This window comes from Colobus angolensis, unplaced genomic scaffold (genome assembly GCF_000951035.1).
Source record: "Colobus angolensis palliatus isolate OR3802 unplaced genomic scaffold, Cang.pa_1.0 Scaffold197, whole genome shotgun sequence".
NCBI classification, from domain to species: domain Eukaryota; kingdom Metazoa; phylum Chordata; class Mammalia; order Primates; family Cercopithecidae; genus Colobus; species Colobus angolensis.
In genome coordinates this window covers 1,510,038-1,522,487 of record NW_012115121.1, presented here as the reverse complement: position 1 = coordinate 1,522,487, position 12,450 = coordinate 1,510,038, and the positions used below count along the sequence as shown (strand labels likewise).

The 12,450-nt window shown below is 42.3% G+C and overlaps 1 protein-coding gene across 1 annotated transcript in view; it reads left to right on the top strand.

Annotated features, from left to right (window-relative positions):
• The window catches only part of PLCB1 (phospholipase C, beta 1 (phosphoinositide-specific)), a 671,021-nt gene that overhangs the window by 640,675 nt on the left and 17,896 nt on the right, over positions 1-12,450 (top strand). The window contains exon 27 of the mRNA XM_011941002.1: positions 2,659-2,839. Coding sequence (XP_011796392.1) covers positions 2,659-2,839 — 181 coding nt within the window. The remainder of the gene's footprint in view (positions 1-2,658; positions 2,840-12,450) is intronic.

Below are 12,450 nucleotides of genomic sequence, written 5' to 3'. Positions count from 1 at the left end.
CTTACTACCCAGGCTGACATTGAACTGCTGGGTTCAAGTGATCTGCCCACCTCGGTCCCCAAAAGTGTTGGGTTACAGGCTTGAGCCACCACCACACCCAACCTGTTCCTAATACTGTGCCATCACCACCAATTCAGAGAAAGTACTCTCTTGTGTTTTAATGCCTTTAAGGTTTTAGTTTATTTTTTTAGAGATGGGGTCTTACTACCCAGGCTGACATTGAACTGCTGGGTTCAAGTGATCTGCCCACCTCGGTCCCCAAAAGTGCTGGGTTACAGGCTTGAGCCACCACCACACCCAACCTGTTCCTAATACTGTATCTCTCTTTCCCGGTTTGCTACAGATTATAATACAGAGTACAAAATTGGAATGAATCACACCAATTTCTTTAATATTCATCATCTCAGGTGATCTTTCTACATAATGTGAAGAACAGGTTACTCAAAAATAGTTTTGGTTCAGACATGGCATGCAGTCATGCTGTGTTGCTCGTAAGAGCACAGGTGTTGCCCTTCTCTGCCCCTGTAATCTTTGGCCTTGGGCAAGTTGCACTACTGCGCCTCCGTGTTGTGTCCTTGACCAATTATCTCACACAGCCCGGTTTCCTCAAATGTAAGCTGGAGATGGGTATACCGACTTACTTGGATATGAGTGTGCCTTGCCCACGGGGGGATGGTCAGCAATGAGGGCTGCCTCTGCTGGGGTGGTTGGAACTGATTGAAGAAATGCCTTTATGCCCTGGCTACAATGACTTCCTGCTATATAAGATAATTCAGGCTGGGCATGGTGGCTCACACCTATAATCCCAGCACTTTGGGAAGCTGAAGCAGGAGGATCACCTGAGGTTGGGAGTTCGAGACCAACCTGACCAACATGGAGAAACCCTGTCTCTACTAAAAATACAAAAATTAGCCGGGGTGTTGGTGCATGCCTGTAATCCCAGCTACTCGGGAGTCTGAGGCAGAAGAATCACTTGAACCTGGAAGGTGAACGTTGCAGTGAACTGAGATCATGCCATTGCACTCCAGCCTGGCTAAAAAAAAGAAAAAGAAAAAAAAGAAAAGAAAACAGATAATTCAATGTTACCTGTGTCATGCCAAGAGGAAAGGTCCCCTCAACACTGCAGTGAGGAGCCTTATAGAATGTCCGTCCTCATTTGGCATTGCACATAAAAATGCAAAAAGAAACTTGAGAGAATTCTGCATTCCTTATTTGACAAAATCTGATTCTAACACCAGCTTCAACCAACTCCCTTCTGCATGTGATGCCACTGATACTTGCCCAATTCAAAGAAAAAGCAACCAGAATTAGTAACAGCTGATTCTAAGAAACTTTACCTGGCTCATTGGACCACAAGTGAAAAATATGGAAGCAGAGTCTGATGTGTTGGATGTCTTAAGTGGTGGTTTAGTCTTTCTGGAAGGGATTCCATATAAATGAAAAGAGCATACCTACTCTTTGGACCCTGTTCCCAATACTCTGTCTTTCTTTCCATTGTTTCCTACAGGTAATAATACAGAGTACAAAAGTGGAAGGAATCACACCATAAGTTAATGATAATTAATTTATTTTGACCTTCATCCTAACCTTCTTAATATCTGTGTGATTCTCTAAGAACAGTGCAGAGAAAGTCATGTTGCTCAGAGGAAGCATTCGAAATAGTTTAGAATGAACTAACCCATCTCTTTCCCCTTGTAAGTTTGTGTGGAAACTGCCATTTGGGTAAACATATCAGTGAAGTTGGTGAAGCCTCCAAAGAGCCTTATTTTCATAGTGTGTCTTTGCTGTTAAAAATCTTGTTAAGAGGCCAGGCACGGTGGCTCACGTCTGTCATCCCAGCACTCTGGGAGGCTGAGACGGGCAGATCACTTGAGGTCAAGAGTTTGAGACCATGCTAGCCAACATGGTGAAACCTCATCTCTACTAAAAATACAAAAATTAGCTAGGCATGGTGGCACATGCCTGTAGTTCCAGCTACTCAGGAGGCTGAGGCAGGATAATCACTCAAACGTGGGAAGTGGAGGTTGCAGTGAGCCAAGATCATACCACTGCACTCCAGCTTGGGCAACAGAGCAAGACTCTGTCTCAACAACAACAACAACAACAATAAAATTGTTAAGAAACAGAACTCAGATGGCAGCCAGGAGGGTTAGCCGCACAAGGCATCTACATGTGCTCTCCATTTATAATCATCACCCCTGATGCTAAACAGGGCATATCTTTAGCTTCTCTAACAAAGTCTACTCAATGCAGTGTCCACTGAAGTTTTCATGTGGGAAAGGTAACTGGGAATGCCATTACGCTTGTCACATTTTAAAATAATAAAAAAGATTAAAACCTGAAAATTTTTTATTAGACACTGTTTTTCCCAAAGGGAGATTATTATTCTCACCACTGCCATGCCCAGGGCCCCCAGCCTCTTTGCTTTTCTTTCTGCCCCTGCCTCTTTCTATAGCACCATGAATTCCATTCAGTCTCTGGGATTGGAAACATTGTTGCTAAGCTTGTCCTTGGGGTCTCACCCTCTACCCCAAGTGGCTTATGAAAATACATATTTCCAAACAGAGAACTTTCTCTAGGGGGAACTCTGGTGAATAACCTTCCCTCCACCTTGTTGTGGGCTTCCTGTTTTGTGAGTCAAGCTCTGTGTCTTTGCAGATCGGAACCCAGCAGCCCTGATCATGGTTCATCAACGATTGAGCAAGACCTCGCTGCCCTGGATGCTGAAATGACCCAAAAATTAATAGACTTGAAGGACAAACAACAGCAGCAGCTGCTTAATCTTCGACAAGAACAGTATTATAGTGAAAAATACCAGAAGCGAGAACATATTAAACTGGTAAGCCTGGGAAACATGATTTATGTTTGTGCAACTGGAACTCTCTTTCTTACAGAAAACTTTGGATGCTTTCGGATAACTAAAAGGAAACAAGGGCGGGTGTGACTGGCACCAACTTGAGAGATTGTTTAGTTGACACGGTGTCCATCATGCTACTATTTTTATAAGGCTGACTGTCTTAGCATCTTTACCAAGCTTCTCTGTCTTCTGCCAATAAGGCTATATTTTATCATTTTTATTTTCACTAACTTACGTTGAGTTTGTAATTGCTTTTGGGAATCTTTGAAATCTCACAAGGAAATGGAAAACACTTACCTTTGTTTAAGAAATTAAGAATGTGTTGCAAACAAATTTTCCCCCCTTTTTTTTTTTGGTAGCACTGGGCTTTGCAAGAATTTTTTTAAAATTATACAGTCCACTCTCCTATATTTAGAAAAGGCAGTACCTAAATGGCCAACACAGAATGTTAGCTACCCAATTCCTAAGGCTCCCTGTGAAAGGAAATGCCATTCTCACCATTAATAATCAGTTTTAGGCCGGGCGCGGTGGCTCAAGCCTGTAATCCCAGCACTTTGGGAGGCCGAGACGGATGGATCACGAGGTCAGGAGATCGAGACCATCCTGGCAAACACGGCAAAACCCCGTCTCTACTAAAAAATACAAAAAACTAGCCGGGTGAGGTGGCGGGCGCCTGTAGTCCCAGCTACTCGGGAGGCTGAGCCAGGAAAATGGCGTGAACCTGGGAGGCGGAGCTTGCAGTGAGCTGAGATCCGGCCGCTGCACTCCAGCCTGGGCGACAGAGCGAGACTCCGTGTCAAAAAAAACTAAAAAAAAAAAATCAGTTTTATCTTCCAAAATGTTTTCTCATGAATTGAGACATTCTCTCCATTTTTGTTGATTCCTTGTGTCCTTGTAGGGACACAATAAATATTTGGTGACAGATAGATTAAATAAAATATCCTTGAAAACAAGCATATGCCAAAACCAAAGAAATAAGTAAGCCTGATAGAAATTAAGGTAGTGTATCCAGAAGAAATGGGTTTTAAGAGATATGTGTATAAACTGTCCATTTCTTTGCTGAGGGTCTGTGCATATAAGAGAATTCTGAGTTGCTTCAGCTTGTAAGGTTGGAAGCCTATAGATGATTTAGGCATCACTGTATCATAGGTGATTCAATGTAATTCTGTTGTTCTAGTACTGGTTCCCCAGTGACTGTATGCAATGAGTAGATCAAAATTGCATGAATTGCTTATTGAAAATCAAATTCTAACTAGGCCAGTTATTCTCAACTTGAGCATGCATCAGAATCACCTGGAGAGCTTGTTAGAAGAGATTTTTAGGGCTTACCTTAAATTTTCAACCGATCTCTTTTAGGGCTGGTGTTTTCATATTTCTGGTCCCAGGACCAGACTTCAAGAACTACTGACTAATACCTACATGTGAGACTCAGGATTTGCTTTTTAACAAGCCCCACATGATTTCGAGGGGTTACCTTATTTGTGAACTACTGAAGTAAGATCAAAGCAGTGAAAGAATGTCTGGGCAGAGGTTGGATTGGGCATAAGGAGGGATTGTCTTGACAGACCTGAGAAAGTCAAATTAAATTTTAACAGGCAATAATGGCTTTGAGACCTGGCTACAACTACTGCCATCTGACTTTCTCCAGCAACTCATCCCCAGTACTCCAGAACATAATAAAAATTAAAATAGTGGCCGTGTATTAAACACTCACCATGGGACTGTCTTCTACGCTGAGTCATCTACAGGAAACGTCCTATTTAATTCTCACAATAACTGTTAGAGTTTGGTACTATTGTCAGTCCCATTTTGCAGATAAAAAAATGTATATAGCAAACTTTAGTGACGTTTCCAAGGTTCCACAACTAGAAGGTGGTGCCATTGGGATTTGAACCTTGGTCCTCAAGTTCTAGAGCCCCTGGTTTATAACCATTGTGTAGATGCCTCTGCTAATTCAGGTTTCAAGCCACTATCATCAAAATGAAGGAGTTTCTCTGGTATCCTGCTCACACAGAGAACACACAGCAAACTTCTTCATTGTGATACCTGGAATGCCATGCCTGTCTCTCTTTAATCAGCTTTATTTCCTATATCATACAATTCACTCGTTTTAAAGTTCAATGGCTTTTGTATATTCATAGATACGTACACCACCACCAGAATCAATTTTAGAGCATTTTCATCACCTTAAAAAGAAATCCTAATAAATTAGGCATTCATCCATTCATTCATTCCTTGAACAAATGCTTATTAAACACCTGCTTGTTTAATATTTTTAAACAGTAGTAAATAAAAATAACAATCCTAAGCTTTATGGAGCTTATATTGTAGAAGGAAGAGTCAGACCATAAACAAAATAAGTTGGTAAAATATGTAGTATGTTAGGTAGTAGTAAGAGCTTAGGAGAAAAACAATATCAGAAATGGGGGAATAGGGAGGGACGGTCTGGGGAAGGATGATGAGTATGCTTGGCAATTTTAAATAGAGTAGACATGGAAAGGTTTACGCAGAAGGCAACATCTGACTTAAGAGGTGAAGAACTCACAACACCCAACACAGGGAGGAGGATTCCTCCAGGCAGAAGGATTGACGTGCAAAGACTCTGGGCTGGAAATGGGCCTGAGTGTTGGGGGAACAGCAGGGTGGCTCTGCCTGAAGAGGATTATAGGGCATCAGGTCAGAGAGATGGGACTTTTGGGGTGGGAGACAGATCTTTTTGGGTCTTTAGGCCTCTGTGTTTTCACTAGGAGTGAGGTGGGAGCTGTTGGAAGCTTTTGAGCAGAGGACTGATGTGATCGTAAGAAACTCCCGCAAGAACCACTCTGGGGCTGTGCTTCCCAGTACATTATGGGAAGTGGCCTCCTAGGAAAGAGCTGTCCCAAAGTTCAGGCCAACAGCAGTCCAAGGGGTTAAGGAGTCCTAGGGTCTCCAGCAGATGACTCAAGTTTACTAAGGGGGGAGTATTGCTTGGAAGTCTGGACATCCCAGCTGGGCGTGGTGGCTCGCAGCTGTAATCCCAGCACTTTGGGATGCCGAGGCAGGTGGATCACCTGAGTTCAAGAGTTCGAGACCAGCCTGGGAAACATAGTGAAACCCTGTCTCTACTAAAAATACAAAAATTAGCCGGGCATAGTGGTGAGTGCCTGTAATCCCAGCTACTCCGAAGGCTGAGGTACGAGAATCGCTTGAACCCAGGAGGCAGAGGTTGCAGTGAGCCGAGATCATGCCATTACACCCCAGCCTGGGTGACAGAGCAAGACTCCATCTCAGAAATAATAATAATAATAAATAAAAAAATAAAGAAGTCTGGACACCCCAGTATTAGTCCATTTTCATGCTTCTGATAAATACATACCTGAGACTGGGCAATTTACAAAAGAAGGAGGTTTAATTGGACTTAGACTTCAACGTGGCTGGGGAAGCCTCACAATCATGGCAGAAGACAAGTCACGTCTTACATGGATGGGAGCAGGCAAATAAAGAGAGCTTATGCAGGGAAATTTCTTTTTAAAACCATCAGATCTCATGAGACTCACCATCATGAGAACAGCATGGGAAAGACTTGCCCCCATGATTCAATTACCTCCCACAAGGTCCTGCTCACAACAAGCGGGAATTCAAGATGAGATTTGGGTGAGGGCACAGCCAAACCCTATCACCAACTGTAATCATCTGGAGTTTCCCCAGGGCCCCAACCCCTGGGCAAGACCATTCCCCAAGGAAAGACACATGACAATTCAGAAGAGAGGTAGCAGAGTGAGAGGGAAGCCTGACACTCACGGGAGATTCCTGAAAGAGGAATTCAGAGTACAGATGAAAACAGAAGCCAAAGCATCCCAAGAAGCCCTCTTGAGGAGATTTGAGCTGCAGAAATAGGGTGCTAAAGTCACAGGAAAGTCATGCAAAACCTAAACATCCCAGAAACAATGCCTGAGCATGAGGCACCATATGGAATCCCACTGATGAGGGTGTAGAAGACAGCTCAGGAGCTTTTCTACTGGAAGAGAAGGTTGGTTGGGAATTGGGGAAAACCATATGGAATCCCACTGATGAGGGCGTAGAAGACAGCTCAGGAGCTTTTCTACTGGAAGAGAAGGTTGGTTGGGAATTGGGGAAAACCATATGGAATCCCACTGATGAGGGCGTAGAAGACAGCTCAGGAGCTTTTCTACTGGAAGAGAAGGTTGGTTGGGAATTGGGGAAAACCATATGGAATCCCACTGATGAGGGCGTAGAAGACAGCTCAGGAGCTTTTCTACTGGAAGAGAAGGTTGGTTGGGAATTGGGGAAAACCATATGGAATCCCACTGATGAGGGCGTAGAAGACAGCTCAGGAGCTTTTCTACTGGAAGAGAAGGTTGGTTGGGAATTGGGGAAAACCATATGGAATCCCACTGATGAGGGTGTAGAAGACAGCTCAGGAGCTTTTCTACTGGAAGAGAAGGTTGGTTGGGAATTGGGGAAAACCAGCTGAGCTTGTAGGTGGGAAAATTGCACTAGAGGAGCTAGGGAGGTGGTAGAAATCCTACTAGAGGTGGCAGCTCCACCATATGCCCTTCCACTCACTTCTCCCTAAGAAGGAATGTGAGTATACGTTGTAAAAGTTTTGAAGACTGTTCGGAGAGACATAAATACATGCCCAAGCCAACCTGGCTCTTTCAGGCCAAATGTAAGTCACCCACTCAAAGTGCTCACCCCTGCACCACTGTGATTGTGGATTTGGGTTTTAGGTAAAGTCCCAGTACCTGCTACACACACCTACCTATACCTGCCTTGTTAGGAAGACTAAAGCCTGAATATCTTGGAATTAGTACCACACAGTGTTTATTTTATGGCCATTTGGGAGCATTTACAATTTTTACTACCTATCTTTAGCTGCGACGTGTGTACCAAAGCTTCCTACTGGCTCCATTTGTAATAACCAGAGATTGTTCTGTCAGGAAATCTTTTGACTGAAAGGCACCCAGAAGTGTTAGTTCTATCTTTCCTGGTGGTTCTAAATAATGAACAGGCCTCCCAGGCTAAATTAGACAAACCAAAGTGTAATTAAAAAAGAAGTAAGCCCCAGGTTAAAAGGAGTATTTGGGTGATGAGGAAAATTAAGCCGACAGTATTTCATCTCCCAAAATTGCTTTGGGGATTAAATACCAACGTGCTTTGGTTAAGGATTATGCATTTCGAATGCCACATCCACAGTTCAAGAATTAAGAAAGAAAGCATGGCATCCATAAATTCCCTGTCAAATGTTTATTGAAAACTTAGTATTTGCAAAGCATTCTGATAGACACTGGAGATGAAAAGGAATAAAACACAGTCGCCACACACACTCAGGGGATGTGTACAATAAACACTTCTAAGAAATGAAATAATAAAAGCAGGAAAAAAATGTATATGAAAGCACAGATGTGGTAACTATTTGCCTAACTCTATCAATTGATAAGCACCTAGAGGATATTTTTGATGTAATTGTTCATATCATCATAGGAGATGTAAAACGCACACCAAGCTCTGTAGACTCTACTTCTGTCAAAAAAAAAAAAAAGATCTGTGTCCCTAGAGCTCTACATTGAAATAACTCTATAGTTTGACTACTCAAAGTGTGAAGTGTGGGCCGTGAGTCACCTAGGAGTGTGTTAGACATGCAGAGTCTCAGGCCCCACTTCAGACCTGCTACGTCATGATTTACATTGTAATAGGATTCCCAGGGACTTGTTATATGGTCAAGTTGAAGAAGCACAGTTTTGGAGTGTGTATCTTTGCTCCAAAAGCATTTTAGAGTAAGCCTACGATTTCTTTTATTTGAAATGGGGAATACAGTGAGCTTGGTCATCACAGTATTCACAGCTTGGTCATCAAGTTGATTGTATTATCTGTTGGTGACAAAGTCATAGTTCCTGTGGAAATCACCCATGTGGTTCCCTCCCTACATCGACAGTAGAAGGTACTTTTTGCTTTAGTCAGAAGTGAGTGAAAATAAAGATGGAATTTCCTTCACCCCATTCAAGTGCTTGTGCTCCATGGTATCTCTCAATGAACAGCTTGGGGGTCTGTAAACCCCAGGTAAGGACTCTTGCTCCAGAGAATAACTACAGGGTTGGGGAATCTGTTCTAATTCATTTATCTGTTTTTCATCAGCTGTCACTGGTTAAACCTGTGTTTTGTCTATACCGTTAGGATTAGGTTTTAATTTTAAAAGTAACTTTGGTGAGGGGAAATTCTTAGGGATTCACCGGAGGGTCTCCAATCACTCTGGGTATTCAGCTCTAGCATCACATTCTACTAAACACCCACAGCCCAGTGAGCAGGGATTTTGTGGTAAAGTTAAGGAGTTTTTGCTTCTCAGCCACAGAGGTGCTTGACCCACCATTTTGTCTTCTTTCTTCTTCCTCCTTTTTAGTGGCTTCACAAAGAGATTTCCTCATTTCTTTCACAGTCACCATATGCGTTATCCTCTGCAGAGCCTTGCTTTGCTTTGCTTTGCTTTGCCTCCTGTCTTTTCTCCCCTTTCCCATATCTCCCATATGTTCTAATCACATCCATTCACCTCTTTCTTTACATCAACCTTAATGGCTCATGTTCTTCTTACACACCCTCATGTCTGTCCCACCAGCAGTCATTCCAGGACCCCAAACCAACATTAGTACCATCAAACTGAGTTCAGCCCCAGAAGGTTAAAAAGTTGTGTTTCAGACGGCAAGCTCTGGGCAGATACTCATCAGCTATGAATGGACAGGCCCATCAGGATGCGAATGGTGTTGAGTGAGGGGTCTAGGGTCATATGTCCTCATTTCAGGCCACTGCTCCTTCACCAAGTCACTGCATGACCACCTGAATGTCAATTTTCTCACCTGTTCAATGGAGATAAAAATATCTCTTACCTTATGAAACTGTAAGGAGGAACAACAAGATAATGCACCTAAAATATTGTTTTTAATGAAAGCCTTTTGCTGTACAATACTTGAATTGACTAGGAAATCTATATACACTTCAAATATAAATGTGTATTACAGTTTTTTATATCCTGCCACAGCTAGAGGGAACTCATTGTCTCTCTTTGAATGATTTCTACCAGCACCATGTGCTCTCCCAGCTATCTGGGAGCCACACTTGAATGTTCTCCTTTCTGTGGTTGCCTAGATGAAGTGTATGTGCCAGGAGTAATTGCAGTGTCAGGAAGTATCCCTAGGCCAGTTGTGGTAGTGCTATCTGTCTTCCTCCAATATTCAGACTTTACATAGGGTCATTTTTTTTTGTGAAAAATAATTTAGCTTTTCCAAGAAATGTTACATTTTCTACTAAATAAGAAATGACAAATAAGCAAAAGATTTTAGTAGTGAAATGTGAAATAAAATAACTGTCAACATTTTTGTCAATTTTCCTGATTAGTACCATAATGGGATTCACACACACACACACACACACACACACACATACACGATCCAAATCCATATAGTTTTCAATTTGCTTCTTTTACTTAGCATTATGTCATGGTGATTTTTCATGTCATGCTTTTTAAAGCTTTTTCATGGCTTTGTATTACTTTATTGTATGAACGTAGCTTTATTTATTTATCTAGTTCCCTACTCAAGGTGGTATATTAGTCCATTTCACACTGCTTATAAAGACATACCCAAGACTGGGCAATTTATACCCAAACTATGAGGTTTAATTGAACTCATAGTTTCCCATGGCTGGGGAGGCCTCACAATCATGGAGGAAGGCAAGGAGGAACAAGTCACATCTTACGTGGATGGCGGTAGGCAAAGAGAGCTTGTGCAGGGAAACTCCCCATTATAATACTATCACATCTTGTGAGACCCATTCGCTATCACCAGAACAGCACAGGAAAGACCCACCCCCATAATTCAATCATCTCCCACCGGGGCCCTCCCACAGCACATGGGAATTATGGGAGCTACAAGATGAGATTTGGGTGGGGACGCAGAACCAAACCTTATCAGGTGGCAACTCCACATTGAATAGAAGCCTTGGTCAGACTTTCACATTCATTTTCTCTTTGCTCAGCAAGGAAAAAAAATTTCAAAGATTATTATAACACTGAGACTCAAATAAGCAGCTATTTTAATATAAGTTCTATTTAGCTATGGAAATTTTAAAAATAATAATTTTATAGGTGTGAAAGAACATCTCATAGAATGATCAAGATACTTGCCCTTTTGTCCAAGACTTTCTCCTTCTGAAAAGAGAAGGGAGCTAGTAGAGATTATAGCTCTGGGTGGACAAGGCCCTCTCTGTCTGCTCACAGAGAAAGGTTGGACCATCAGTACTAGCATAGTACTGGCACATAGTAGGTAAATGCTCTTTGAACGAATGGTCAGGTCACACTCCCATATAAGCATCTTCCTTGTTTTTGCTTTTGTTTTTGATTTTTTAGACACAAAGTCTAGCTTTGCTGCCCAGGCTGGAGGGCAGTGGTACAAACACAGTGCGCTGCAGCCTCCATCTCCTGGGCTTTAGTGGTTCTCCTACCTCAGCCTCGCAAGTAGCTGGGACTACAGGCATGCACCACCATGCCCAGCTAATTTTCTATATTTTTTAAGAGACAGGTCTCACAATGTTGCCCAGGTTGGTCTCAAACTCCTGGCTTCAAGTGATCCTCCTGCCTCTACCTTGTTTTCAAATTGTCAGTGATATGCTTACTTCAGATGTTTTGTAAATTAAGAAAAAAACAGAAGAAGAAAATAACGTATAGTGAAAATCCAGAGTAAATGCTTTGACTAACAGAAAAGAAACAGACATCTTCTTTAGACATTAGTGGAAGGGAAAGGAAGATGTGTTGAGCCCGAAGTATGAATATTCTAGACTTGGCTTTTTGCCTATGTTCCAAGAGTATCCCTTCCTAGAAGAGACTCCAAACATACCAATTTCTGTCCACATATTTTTTATCCCTTTTGAGTTAGAGTCAAGGAATTATTCTCCTCCATGGAAACCATTTTCTTGCCCTCCAATGACTAAAGCAAGTGAAATTTAGCAGAGATGAGAGCAAGCGTGAAGTTTTATTCCCCAGGGCCTTTCTTTTTACTCCTTAAAAGGCTTGGAACATTGAGCTGGGAGAGTTATCATGAATGGCAAACACACCAGCGAAGTAATTGAGATGTGTCTGTTCCTTTGGGACAGAAAAAAAAAAAATCATACCAAAAGTGAAAATTAAATGTTGTTTACTACCATTCAGTTTACCACATACCCTCTTAATTTATTTCCTAGAAAGTCCAAGTGAATTTTCGCTTCTTCTCTACCTTTCATAGTCAGTTTACTTTCAGAGTTTTGTGACTAATAAATGATTGAATGGCTCCTTGAGCAGAGCCAGCCTGCTGATAAATACACCAAAAGTTGGTATACCTTGCTTTTAGGTTAGTCAAAAAGCACTTCAATTATTATATGAAAAATCACTCTTCTGGGCTGGGCGCGGTGGCTCAAGCCTGTAATCCCAGCACTTTGGGAGGCTGAGACGGGAGGATCACGAGGTCAGGAGATCAAGCCCATCCTGGCCTACACGGTGAAACCCCGTCTCTACTAAAAAATACAAAAAATTAGCCGGGCGAGATGGCGGGCGCCTGTAGTCCCAGCTACTC